General features: G+C 33.4%; 1 protein-coding gene across 6 annotated transcripts in view; it reads left to right on the top strand.

Annotated features, from left to right (window-relative positions):
* Nucleotides 1–14,283, top strand: part of Cow (Proteoglycan Cow) — a 168,002-nt gene that overhangs the window by 90,872 nt on the left and 62,847 nt on the right. For all 6 annotated transcript variants that reach the window (XM_036368778.2, XM_036368775.2, XM_036368777.2 and 3 more), the window contains exons 3-5: nucleotides 6,602–6,674; nucleotides 9,154–9,256; nucleotides 11,873–12,097. In XM_036368778.2, coding sequence (XP_036224671.2) covers nucleotides 6,602–6,674; nucleotides 9,154–9,256; nucleotides 11,873–12,097 — 401 coding nt within the window. The remainder of the gene's footprint in view (nucleotides 1–6,601; nucleotides 6,675–9,153; nucleotides 9,257–11,872; nucleotides 12,098–14,283) is intronic.

Below are 14,283 nucleotides of genomic sequence, written 5' to 3'. Positions count from 1 at the left end.
GTTGTAGAAAAATCGAAGCCTTAGTTACGTTCAGGAAAGTCTTTCGTAACGTCTTGATGGAATTTCTGGAACAACGTTTCCCTCACCTAAATGCCAAAACACAAATAAGTTCCTTGACATAGAAAAAACTTCGCACCTCGCAGACTTCTTCGGTATTTTGCCTTTGACACAAAGTATTGAAATGACTACAAATTTCTTCCAAAGCACCATTGAGATGGTGGCATCATTAGGTTAGGTTAGGTTTCGGATCTGATTTTTGCGACGAGACTCTCTTTTAATATCAAGATTATATTATAAATCTTTAAGCCGACTTATGTCATGTTTCAAAATCAGTCTAGCGAAACCTGGATAGTCGTGGAGAAGGTGTCGAGAAATTTTCTCTTCATTGTCTGTATGCCTATTGGACAGTGTACGATTATAAACTCTACAACTGTGGGAAATGAATCTTGCTTAGAGCAGACGCACAAGCGTTGGCTGTGGGCCTATTTAAAGTATCTGAGGATCATTTCAATCCGCTAACTACTTAATATACCCTGAACTAGTATGCCACGAATTTTTTACCACCCAGAATTAAACGATGGAGACCCTATAAACAATGATACATACAACTTTTTGATCATCGTGACGAGCTGAGTCGATTTAGCCATGTCTCTCTGTATATAAGCGAACTTATCAGTTAATTTTACGACCTTACATTTTTAACATGGCGCTTTCCTTCAAGGAGCTACTCGTTGGTTATCTTTACGTAGTTTGAATCAAAATCAAGATACAGATCTTTTAAACCCTTTTCTGTTATAAAAAATGTACTTGTAAAGGGTTTTATAGTTTCGGTGCAGCCGAAGTTGACGCTTCCTTACTTGTTTTACTAAGCTTTTATGCGGCTATAATTGTGGAGAATAAGTGTTAAACACTTTGTTTGCAGCTATTTACTATATAATATTAGGTAAAGTAAAAAGTTCGTTCGGTTTTTATCTAAGAGATAGTCGCATCATGTCATACTTTAGTTTATGGGCCCGATACTGTAAACGAACGTGTAGCACAAAAGTGGTTTGCTAGGTTCCGTTCCGGTAATTTCGATGTCAAAGATGCACCACGCGTCGGGAGGCTTGTCGTCGAAAATTGCGATAAAATTATGAAAATAGTGGAAACAGACCGTCACGTGAGCACTTATTTAATTGCTGAGGAACTAAGGATAAGCCAGAAAACCGTTTGGAACCATTTGTATAACCTTGGATTCAAAAAGAAGCTCGATGTTTGGGTGCCACACGAACTAACGCAAAAAACCTGATGGACCGAATTGCCATCTGCGAATCGCTGCTGAATCGCAACAAAATCGACCCGTTTCTGAAGCGGATTGTGACTGGCGATGAAAAATGGCTTATACAGCAAATATATATTTTTATAATTGCCTTGAAACTAAAATATCAAAGCTTTAGACAAATTATTTCAATTAAAATTGTTATACCACTCTCTTTCTCTACTTTTTAAAATTTGAATTTATTGAGTTTTTCCTGTCAGCCGCTCTTTGTGGGATGTTTCTCAGTTGTAATGATGTGTGCGATCAATCACGTAATTATACTGTAAATATTTGATATTCTTGTACAATAACACTCGATGCGCTCATTTTGCAACTTTTTTTGTTGTCATTCATTTGTTGTTGTTGTTTTTTGCAGTGTATATTGGTTTTGAGTATATATTGGTTTTAATTTAATCAGCAATTAAGTTTTGATTATAACAAATTTATCCGCATAATATCATAATAACAATTTGCCAGTAAATACAAACCGCATAACGATAAACATGTATTGTAGATATGTTCGCCTGCGTTCTTGTGTGCCACAAAATTTGGTAGGTTCATTGAATGTGCATGTGTATCTATTAAATTTGTCGAAAATCGCAATAATTTGCAAATGAACTGCAATTTGTTGAACAAAACATTTAATATATATATGACATGTGTATATGTGTAGAATAATACTTTTTTTACGAAAAATAGAAGGTAGTGAAGGGTCATAATAAAATATTTAAATTTTTAGGTTTAGAAAAATATTTCATGCCTTCTATGATATAACTGGTTTGTGTTAACTAAAGTGCGGTACATATACTAGTGATTCTATTGGTCTTCTGTTACCAATACTTTAAAACGAATTTTTATTTTTTAGTATAATACTATAGAAATTTAAATAGGTGGCAGCACAATTTTCAAACATTTTCTACTGCAAATTTTTCGAACTTATTTTGAGCTACAACCTTTTGTTAGTTTGAGAGCCTAAGAAAGGACATTTTGGGAAATTTAGAAAAAAACGACTATATACTTATTTAGATAACAGACAGTAAAATCTTTGAAAAAAACGAAATATTTTTTGAGTTACACGCCAAATACGTTAAAAACAAGTTCCTCACTGCTGCAGTGAATCTGGCTTTCTCTGTGGATGAAGTTCTTGACTAGAAAATATTGTCCATGTAATGACCTACAAAAAACGTAAATTATAACAGAGAGCATGCAGAAAATTCCGTACATGCATTTCACGAGAAAGACGCATTTAAGGATGAACTGTTGGACTGACGAAACTCAGCGGCTACACGTTAAAAGGCTGTAACTCAAAAATCATTTAAAATTCTAGTATGTTATTTCTGAAGGTATAGACTATCTATGTATGCAAGAATAAAAACGTTTGTTTTTTTCGAAATTTTACACTAGGCGTACTATTAAAAATCCCATAAAAAAATTCACAAAATTGGCAATGCTTTTCAAAAATGTTTTTTGTTGTAAGTATTCATAGAGTTCTTGAGATTGATAGCCCATTTTGTGGTCATTTGTTTAAAAAACATTCATTTAGTAGATTATAGCCCTTGACCTTTAACAGTAGCTATCGGAGCTAGAACATCTGTCTCAGGTTTAGTAAAATGATTCCATCAATATGATAATTTTGAATGCGTATACCATTTTAGTTTTTGACATATATTAGTAACGGTATAACTCAATGGCGGCTACTACTCGGGCGATACTATGTCTGATACAGGTCCTCTTTGCTAAGCAATATTAAAGCTCTAATTGCCTTACTGTAATTAAAAAAACTTTCTATATAAAATCTATCAAAACTTAGGAAGTGGCTTAAAACCTAAAAAAAGGTTTTCCATACAAGAAATTTCAAATCTAACTATACGGAAGATATAAAAACAGACGGACATGCCTAAATGGACTCAGCTCAGATGATCATTTATGTATATATTTTATAGGATCTCCGACGTTTCCTTCTGGGTGTTACAAAGCTAATATAACCTATTCATTGTATAATGAAGTTAAATGATGTACCCACATTTTGACTAATAATCAAAATAATTAGCTTAGTTTAATTCGAATTATGTTACATTAATATGTAGCCACAGAAGTATTTATATATTTTATAAATTAAAAAAAAATGTCTGTTTGAAATAATATAATTTTAATAATAATTAGTTTTTGCTTGATTTAATAATTTTAAATTAAATCCGAAGTTAAACGCATGCATGTTAATCATCGAAAAAATTTCGACTTATGCAGATAAATGTAGATTTGTAAATTCATTTAGGCCATTGTAACTCAATATCAAAAAATCAATCATATTACCGTTATTAAAATTACATTGGGACGGCTTTTGGTGAGTTCGCGGTGATTCAATCGAAAATTCGAAAATTAATTGGCCTCTCAATTGACAACTTTCAATTAAATTAAAGTAGGTCGAATTAAGTTTTTCACTCTTACTTTATGTCAATTATGTGCACTGGACAATAGCAATTATCGCAAAGCTAACAAAATGCCAATATTTGACTTTTTGGATTGTTGTTCTTGTTTTTGCTGGCTTTTAATTGAGTTGATTCTTTTTAAAGTACAATGACCCCTTCGTCCTTTTATTGCATCCCACTGCAAATGGCAAATATTAAAATAATATTTAGTTAAGTAATGAAGATATCGACTCAAAAATCAATTAAATAACCGAATCTAGCGTCAATGAGATATAGAGCATAAATATGTTCTGCAAGTATTCGAAAAGAGGATATGAACAGAAGGATGGGTGAAAAAAGAAATATTCTGTTTTTCACTGGTCCTCCGATGTGTTCTTAGACACTTCTAAGAAAGCCTCTCAAAGTATGAGCTCTTAATTGTAACGCGAAGGTTCTTCGCTAAACAAACAGTTCACCACTATCAGCATATGCTGTCACTGTGATTATTTAATTTTTTTTGTTTTTCATGGAATACAAATTCATTTGTTATCTGTTTTGCACCGAAACGACTGCAGGATAGCCAACCTCCGAAAAAATCACGATTTAATAAATTTAATTCCCTGAAAAGTTATTCAAATAGAGATTTAGAGTTAATTTTGTGAAAAGCAAAGTAGCATGTTGGTAAATAGAAATGACGTGGATATATTAAAAATATTGTTGCAATGGTCAAATGGCATACTTCCTTTTTGGACTAGAAAAAATAAATTAGGTTAAAATTTGTTTGAGCTACAATAGTAACTATGTGATTTTATTGCTGTCAAAACAAAAGAAAAAGAAGAAAATGTATACAATATGTTTCCATCGGCAAAAAATAGTGTATTCAGTGATAATGGAAATAGTTGTGGGTTAAATCACCTAAGCTAACATAAAAATGATTTTGATCGATCTGTTTGTATGGCAGCTATATTCGATCGATATCTCAAAAACTGAGGAACTAGTTCGCATATATACAGGTAGACAGACGGAGGAACGGACTTGTCTAAATCGACTCAGCTCGTCACGCGCATATATATAATATATTAATATACAGGGTGGCTCACAAGTCGTGGTACAAAAACAAACCGTAATAACTTTTTTTTTAACCAATGCATTAAATTTAATTTTTATTTATTGTATAGAAAATTTTACATTATTTTGTATAATTAATTATTTAAAAAAATTTGTAATAAAAAAAATTATTCACTGCCATAAAAAAAAGTCTGGTGCAGTCAAGTCAGGTGACGGAAAGTGGAGTTTCTTGATAATAATTTGTTTTAAAATTTTCGTTGGAGCTGCGCAATAACCGATCTGGCTATATGTGCAGTTGCTCCATCTTGCTGGAACCAAACGTTCTTGAAAGGGATACTTGTTGGGCGCAATTCTGCGTAAAAAAACTCATTCAAAATCTTTTAAAAATTGTGCTCATTGACAGTTACTGTTACACCGTTTTTTTAAAGAAGTATGGCCCGACAATACATCTTGATGAAACTGCGCATCACACACTGACTTGTTCAGGGCTTTTGCTTGTTTACATTTCCGTTTATATCAAAATAGGCCCCATCAGATATAAACAGACAATTTATCAAGTTATTGTCTCCGTCGGGCATTTCAATCATTTTCAAATCGCTAAATTCCAGACAAACAGGCAAAAGAGGATTAAACCTGCTTGTTATTTAAAATTGTTTGCAAACAGGTTTAAGTCGTTATGAATTATCCGTTGTAATAACCGCCTGCTATCTCGAAGTTGCGCCGTAAGTTGCGGGTCGAAACTCTTGGATTTGCCTGAATTGACAATGCAACTTCTTGTTTCTTGAGCGCGAACATAGGAATCTCGATGTTACGGTCTTCTTGCGATACTTCCACATTCGGCAAACATGTTTACCAACCTCATAATGGTCCATCTACTCGGGGGAGTTCCTCCAATATCCCGTCTGAATTCACTTTGACCCTTTGGACGGAAATGACGGAATGCAAAGCATAGTACCGCTGCACTATCCAAACCCTCTTTTTGGTATCTAGAGTATTCATTTATGAATAATTTTAATAATAACCTGCAAAAAAAAATAAATCGATTACTCACACAGAAAAAATTTATTGCGGTTTCTTTTTGTAGCACGATTCGTGAGCTACTCTGTATATAAATTTTATGGACACACAAGATTTAATATTAATTAGTAATATATGTATGCATATGTATGTATAATGCAACAAAAACAATTTAAAAATCATTAAAATGCAATCAGCACACAGTAATTTCAAATTACAACCAAAATACAAATAATAGCACAAGAAATGGATGATTGCCATTTAACATATGCGAACAGTAAATGAACAGAAATCAACAAATATACATATAAATAATCATATTTAAGAATATTTCCATTTAGCCGTATAAGTACTGTCTGCGTTATATGCACAGCAATCACAGTAATCAATATTACTCATACGCAATGTAGGCATCGCCGGCTAGTGAGCACTCGTGTTATCTTTGCATTAACGGTTTACTCCTGCATAATGTGGAGCAATTTTCGGCCTCATTGTCATGGCTTTAATAGCGCAGCTGTCATTTAAAAGCAAGCAAAGCATGCGCATATATATAGTACAAACATATACATATGTATGTATATATTTCTTATAAATAATTAATTTAAGCGCCACAGCGAATTCCGACTGCTTCACAATTCGCCGTTTTATAGGATACAATTTAAAAATTTCTGCGTTTCTTTTTTCTTGCTTATGCATTAATACACTTGAATTCACATGTGTAATTGAATTTTTATTACATATTTACTTTATATGTGACGGTACGAGCATATGTATAATGGTGTGTTTTCTCTTTTACGCCTGTTTCTTGCAGATAAATAAAAACTCGCAGGTTCCCTCGAAAAGCAGCAATGGCGAACGCAAGCGCTGGATTCACGATCCTACAAGTGAGTATGACTGTAACGCATGTATATATGTGTGTGTTTGTGTTTAAATGCTACATTAATCTGTAAATAAATGTGTGCTGCTGGGAACGTAAATTCCTTAATTTTATTTTATTTTTATTTTTTGGTTCTGGGGCACACACACGCACGCCCAGACGGTCGTAAAGCCAACAGGTGACCGCGATTTATTACATACACCTTAATTTTATTTCCAAAGACATTAAGTGTCGGGCGGCTGAGAGCAGGAGAATCGCTTGAAAAATGCAGCTAATATGCAGTTAAGGGGTGCAGGTGTGCGTGTGTGTGAGTATAAAATATATATTCGATTCATAAGCTCCATAGTGGATTAAAACTTGTTTAAGCGCTATATTTGACTGATGTTTATACACGTGTGTGTGGGTTCAGGTGAATGTATACTCTTTTAATTAAATTAACACATGAGACTAAGTGTTGCACTTAGAAAGTAAGAAATATCCTTCCTATCACTCTTCGTTTTCGGTGATTGCAGAGATTAAATATATTTTTCTTTCTCTTAATTGGCGCTTGGACCATCCGGCTGCCTCTATGCTTTGTTTCCATTTGCCAGTTAGCACCTATTGAGGGTACTGATAGAGGGCAAGTTTATTTCACTCATTACTTATTGAGCAACCAGACATATTTCGTATAAGTAGAACTTTGTTTCCTTCATCTCTCTGGTTCATTTTTCAGTAGAAAACTCAATTACAGATGTTTTAAATAAGTACGAGTACAATAAAATTGTTTAAAAATCACTTTATTCAGCACAGTTATGCGCCTCTTACCTGGTTTTCAGCCTAAAGATGACAAATGCTAAAGCCATTCAGCCATTTCAATAAAATGAAAGCGTGCAATTGTTCCATTTTTGCTAAGAGCAAATATAAAACTTTGTGTTAAACTTGATAAAAATTGGCTGAGACATAACAATTGATGAAGAAATTTTATGGTGATCATTGTGTGAGTCATATTCAAGTTTATACGTGGCTTGCACGACTTAAATGATGAGCGAAGGCCATTTCGTCCATAAGCTAGTAATCGAACTGAATTGGTAAAAAAAAGACCGTGAAATGATTGATATTGATGCACATTTTCGAAGAGAATGTTGCCTGAGGGATTAAATATCAGTAAAAGCACTATTTTGAGAATTTAAACAGAAGATTTGGATAAAAGAAAGATCTGTGCGAGTTTTGTTCGACATGAAAACAAAAAATGTGAACGAGTTTTTGATGAAAACGGATTTCTCTTAGTAACCACCCTCCGTATTCACCTGATCTAACATAATGTGACTATTTTCTCTTTCCAAACCTGAAAACCAACATGAAAGGAGAATTTTATGATGGCTTCCCAGTGCTTTAAGCAGCCGTAACCGAGGTACTGAAGAAAATACCTATAAATTACATAAAAATCTATGCATGGTTGGTCGTTCCAAGCATTGTATTGAGTTTAATGGAACCTATTTAGAATGAATAATAATATTCAAAGATAATATCATTTTCATTTTATTCTACATCTGAAAAGTTTGGTTATTGTTGGGGCACACCGTGTATTTCCTTAAATTTTGGAAGACAGTGATTAAAGATTTTCAATAATAATAAGAATTTTATCAGCTTTGATTAAGTTAAATGTTGGAAAATTCGTATATATTAAATTGGCAATGCACTAGTGGTTCTCAGATGTCTTCCTTTATAATAGAAAAGGAGTAAACTCCAAAAACCAAATACTTCCATATTTTTCTACCATGAACAGGGTATATCAAGTTTGCCACGAGGTTTGTAACATCCATAATGAAACGTCGGATACCCTATAAAATATGTATACACATATATAACTGATCAGTATGACGAGCTGAATTGATTTAGCTTTGCGACCTGGTCTCTCAGCTTTTGAGATATCGATATGAAGATTTGCACACGTACTTTTCTCTCCAATAAGCTGATAATTTTTCGGAACCGCTCATAAAGGATCACTATAGCATATCGCTGTCATACATACTGAACAATCAGAATCAAATGCTTGTATGAAAAAACTTTTTCATTTGTGAAGGGTATTATAGCTTCGGAGCAACCGAAGTTAACGTTTTTTCTTGTTTAAGCTCAAATCAGTTTCATAATCAAACTTTTGTTCATTTGAACCACCCTGTAATGAATAAAACAGCTACTTGCACTGCCTGGTAAGAGTTTGTTTGCTTTTAATTTGTAAGAGGCGGTAAAATTAAAATTACTAAAGTCGTTTGTCGTTAAAGGCAGAAAAGGTCGTCCACCGTTACACAGGTGATATGACTGCGAGATAATGTAATAAAAACCGCTCATTAAAAGGAATTAACATCATTTGTACAGCTCTGCAGGAAATATAGCTTATGCGCACACACATTTATATTTTTGTAGTTATGTCTGTATGTAATGTATAACTGCTTATTCACTGTGTGTAATTATTTAACCTTTTTGTTTACATCACTCCTACTCACCAGGTGACCTTTGCCGGCCATTAAATTGCAAGAAGCGTGAAATTTGTTTGCTGGAGGATGAGTACAGTGCTGTGTGTGTGTCGAAGCGTGACTTACACAAGAATCGGTAAGTGGAGAGTAACTTAAAAAGGGTTAAAACCAGATAAAAAAAAAATAAAATAACTAAATATAAGAATAAGATATTGATGAAAGTTTGAAAAACATTTGAGTCAAAAGTGAAACTTCTTAGGGTATATACAATAGTTTATATCGATTTCAATAAGTAGAGGACTAAGCAAGCAATTAATTTTTTGGTAATAGAAGCAGCACGCCATCATTATTTCTATTAGAATTCCGGCAGACTGCGCTGCAGTCGTGTCAGATATTCAAGAGTATATTTGAGTTTCAGTTGCTCCTAGTAGATAGCGCTGAGATCAAATTCTAAGATAATACAATATAAGTATAGTTTAAGCTTTGAAAACTATAGATATGTGTATGGTGTATAGTGTCTAAACATTTATACATTTACTTGTCATATTGTGTAAGATTTCGACACTTCACCAGCTGGAAGTGAAAAATTAAGACCACAAAAAAGCCACGAGAAAGTGGAAAAAATAAAATTAAAGGCTCTTTATGTAAAAGCTTTATTTATGTTAAAACGGCAGCGTTTGGGTTTACACTGCATAAAATCATTTCCAACCACAGAAACAACAAAATATTTTCATATATCACTTTTCTTCAACTTAATTTACTGAATATAGTGGCTTTCTTCCATATTATTAAAGAAATTGATGAAATTTAGTTAATTTTCGAATTTTAAACGCTTAAACGTCAACAATAAAAAAGTAAACAGATACAGCTGATAGAATAGCACACTCAAAAAACATACCTCGCCGTGTTGTATTTGTCGTATTTCAATTTTGCATGGAAAACAACAGCAGTGTTGATATGACAGTCATAAAATAATAAGACAATATGATACTTTGTGAATACCCTAATAGCATAATATCTCAAAAATATATTCAAAATAAATGTTTTTTGTTCCTTTTTAGTTTTGTCTATTTTTATTTTTATTTAGATATACCCATTTAATTCAATAAAGAAATCTCAAGAGGTGGCAGCCCTTCCCAAACATATATCACACTAATTTAATCGCCATGTGATAAAATTTTTGATATGACAGTCATAAAGAAATAAGACAATATGACGCAATATGACACTTTGTAAATACCCTAATAGCATAATATCTCAAAAATATATTCAAAATAAATTTTTTTTGTTCCTTTTTAGTATTGTCTATTTTTATTTTTATTTAGATATACCCATTTAATTCAATAAAGAAATCTCAAGAGGTGGCAGCCCTTCCCAAACATATTTTTAGCAGTAAGCCTTCTAAAACCTGTTTAATTTCGTACTCATCTTGTGTTTAGTCTAGTTTCTAATCTCATCTTATCAAGTTGAATTTTAAAAACATTGGCATCCTTCGCTAAAAAATTGTTTTTGCCGTTAAGGTCCTAAATCCATTCGAATATGTGTATAAATATTGTAGTGATTCTTCGTCTTATAAAGTATTTAGGTTTAGATTTGTCAAGTATTTCTAATAAATCTTCCCAAAAATATCTCGCCAGAATTACCGTATTTATATCCTAAATATGGACATCCGTCTGTATATACGCGAACTAGTTCTCAGTTCTGTTCACTTGTCGGAACCGCCGTTATCGGCCCATTATAACATATAGCTGCCATACCAACTCATAATTAAGTGCTTGTTTGGAAAACTGATATGATAAGATATCTTCACAATATTTGGCATGGATTATAGTCCAAAGCAAAGGTACAATCCCCGACGAAATTGTTTAGATCGGACTATTATAAGATCAAGTTCTTGTATCCTAATTTAATCGCCATGTGATCAAATTTTTCAGTGTAAAAAGTAGACAAAGTTCATTGCTCTTTTGTTTTGAATATAACATTGATAAATTTACTTTTAGCTACTTGAACTAAAAAGTTGGCAACTCTCCAACTGTTTTTTGTTTTTTATTTCGTCCGAGTGTTACACCAAACATATCAAAAATTTAATAATAATAATGAGAACAATATAGTTTCCACAATAGTTATGCTTTGTATACCATAAGCGTGACGTAATTTTCTTGCGCAAAACAATTTCTTTGCGGTCAAACGTTTCTACTATCGTGCCTAAAGAAGTTTCACTTCTGAAGCAAAAAACTTCAAAGCATTAACATGAAACAGCACTTACCCACACATCTACAAGAGTACATTAAACATTTTTGTTGTTGTTGTACTTCATTGAAGTTTCCACAAATTATCCCGCCCACAAATCTACTTACTCACCTGGCCTATCACTTTAAAATCCCAATTGGCCTATTCTCTGTGATAAAATTAAGTTAAGCAGTAAACCCTCAGAATTCCTCCTCAAACATTATATCGCACTCGGCTACATGAACGACTTCCACACAAAAATGTTTAATTATGTCTTTAGCTCACCTTTATCGCCTTTTGTTTGTAAGTGTGTATTTCGACAATTTACCAATGCCATTAATCTCCCACCACCACACGCCTTTCTAGTAGCACGACTACAAGTAGAGTCTTCCTCTCCTTTACACACTATATAGGTATATATACATATATATATATATATAGCGTCTCACGTCAGCATACTATCGTGAACTGCTGTGGAACTAATTATTTTTATCTGTTCTATCTTTCGTCACCGTTCCTTTAGTGATGAAATAATCACGAAAGCCAAGTACTTAGAAGAGGAGGCGGCTAAGCGGCGCGCCAATAAGGATAACGGCAACAACAACATTAATATTAACAACAACAGCGACAATGACAATGATGATGAGGATGCGAAGAACTTCAGCTCGGACGAGGAGTCCCGTGAGGATGATGTCTTCTATGAGAACAACAACACAGCCGGGGATAAGGATGACGAAGAAGACGAAGAGTAAGTCGAAAACATAAAATAATGAAATTAGTCGTATTATCTATAAATGACTGGGCCTGGTTTGTGGGATCAAAAATGTTAGATTTTTTACATGTCATTAATTAACAGCAATTTCGAATGCACGAGTGATGGCCCGCTGGCTGAACGGTTGGTTGTTTGGTTGATTTCCTGCAGAAATCGTTTTGGGCGCTGGAAAGCATGCTACGAATTTGACGAGCACAGCATTTAATTTGAAATTGTGTGAGAGTATGCGGATGTGTGTGTGAACTGGCACGTGGCTGTCGCACATGTTTCGGTGTATGCTTGAAATCGATGTAGCTTGTTGGTTTTTGTATTCAATATGTGCAGACGTGGGAGTGGGAGTGTAAATATGTCCGCATATGTCACCGCACACATCACTCCAGGTCCGATTTTATTAACGAATCTGTATGCTTTTTCAAGCTTGTTTACGCAAGCGTGTGTGTGTGTATGAGGGTGCGTGTGTGTTTGTGTTTAAAAGTGGCGTGGCATGGTCTGTTTGTTTACTTGTCCGATTTTCAGTCCTTTTTGATGTTTTTCAACTCTGTGATGTTCTCCATGCTATTGAGCCACAAAGATTAAAAGACTTTCAAAATAGGTCACTTATGGTACAACCCGTACGCTTCTTTGGTTTACATAAAAGATCTTTCCGCGGTGCGAATAAAGGAAGGAAGAAAAATTTCCAAACAACTGGTGAACAAGTGGAGCTGATTAGCGATTTAAATCTCATTTTATTGAATTTTTTTTTTTGTAATGAAAGTGGCGGACACACAGAACAAAACACAACAATCCTTGATCCTGATACACAATTTTCTTTAAGAACACAAGTTTTACTTTTCATTACAGTTAACTTCTTGGTATACAAATAAGTCAAGAGTGTATAACTTTTCCCGCTTTCAAATAATAAATATTTAAGTTCCTACAGAGTCGATGTTCGTTCCCAGGAAATCTTTCTTAGCCCCTTTTAAGGTTTAATTTTCTCAACACAAAACCTTTATTTCATAAAAATTTCGAAAAGTTTTCAATCGCGATTTGTCTGCTTAAAATATTTCTTTTCTTTAAGCTTGAAGCAATATATCCACTTGCAAGTTGGAAAAAATGCTTTTTTATTATTTTTTTAGGAAATGCATTTTATTTTATAAATAATTTAAAACAAGCACATTTACAGAATTTGATTTATTTTGATAGTATACAATTCATTTTGACCAATTTTGGATTCCTTTGATGCCTTAGCCGATCTCCAAGGTCCAAAAACCCCAAAAAAAAACTATATATATATAACTATAACTATATAGAGTACAGAAAATGATCGAAGGCGTGGTAAAAAGTTAGCTTTTTATGAAAATGGCGGGTAAAAAATTCTATTTTTTATAAAAAAAAGTTAACACCAGAATGGTTTAAGAAATAATATTCTTAAAAATCGTGTAGTTTTTTTGTTCATTACCTGACAAATTCATATTTCTAAGAAGGTCGTGAGAAAATCGAATATACTCGAAAGATTGGCATTGTTCGAACTACAAGTATACTGGCATTTCTTTTATAGCGTTTTCTTTTCTCACAAAAATGTTGCATTTACCCCATCCCCCATCGGGCTGTGAAATTTGTATGTTTTTTTCTCAGCATTATTTCAGGTTTTTTCTCAGAATCTTGTCTTCTAACTAAAAGAAAATTAACAATATTTTCCACCGTTGTCAAAACGTAAGAGTGGGGGATAGTTTTTATGCCCATTTTTTATCTACTATCAAAATGTAATGCATTTGGCTCACTTAGTGATGATATTAACGTTGAATATGCGAGTTATTATAAACTCGTAAAATACAAATAAGCGCGATTTAAATCATCGGATAGAGGTATTTAAAAAAATTTATTTCTCTACCCTTGCTAAATATTTATCTGGGAAAGAACTGTGATTTGGGCGGTGTTTCTTATAATTAGTTGTGAAACGCTTGTTGCCGCAACACATAGATAATAATTAAAAAGTCTCTTAGAACCACTTGAAAAACTAAAAATAATTAGGATGACACGACAAATCTGTCCGTACGTCTGTGACAAAACTTTGTACACAGGTTGGTATTGTGAAACTGGACCATGCCCACAAAATTTCGTCAAGCGAAACACTACAAGTATAAACCGCTATAACTAGGCCATAAATTAAAATACAAATTTTG

The sequence above is a fragment of the Bactrocera oleae genome, chromosome 2 (assembly GCF_042242935.1).
Source record: "Bactrocera oleae isolate idBacOlea1 chromosome 2, idBacOlea1, whole genome shotgun sequence".
In the NCBI taxonomy this organism is placed as follows: domain Eukaryota; kingdom Metazoa; phylum Arthropoda; class Insecta; order Diptera; family Tephritidae; genus Bactrocera; species Bactrocera oleae.
This window is presented reverse-complemented; position numbering and strand designations above follow the sequence as displayed.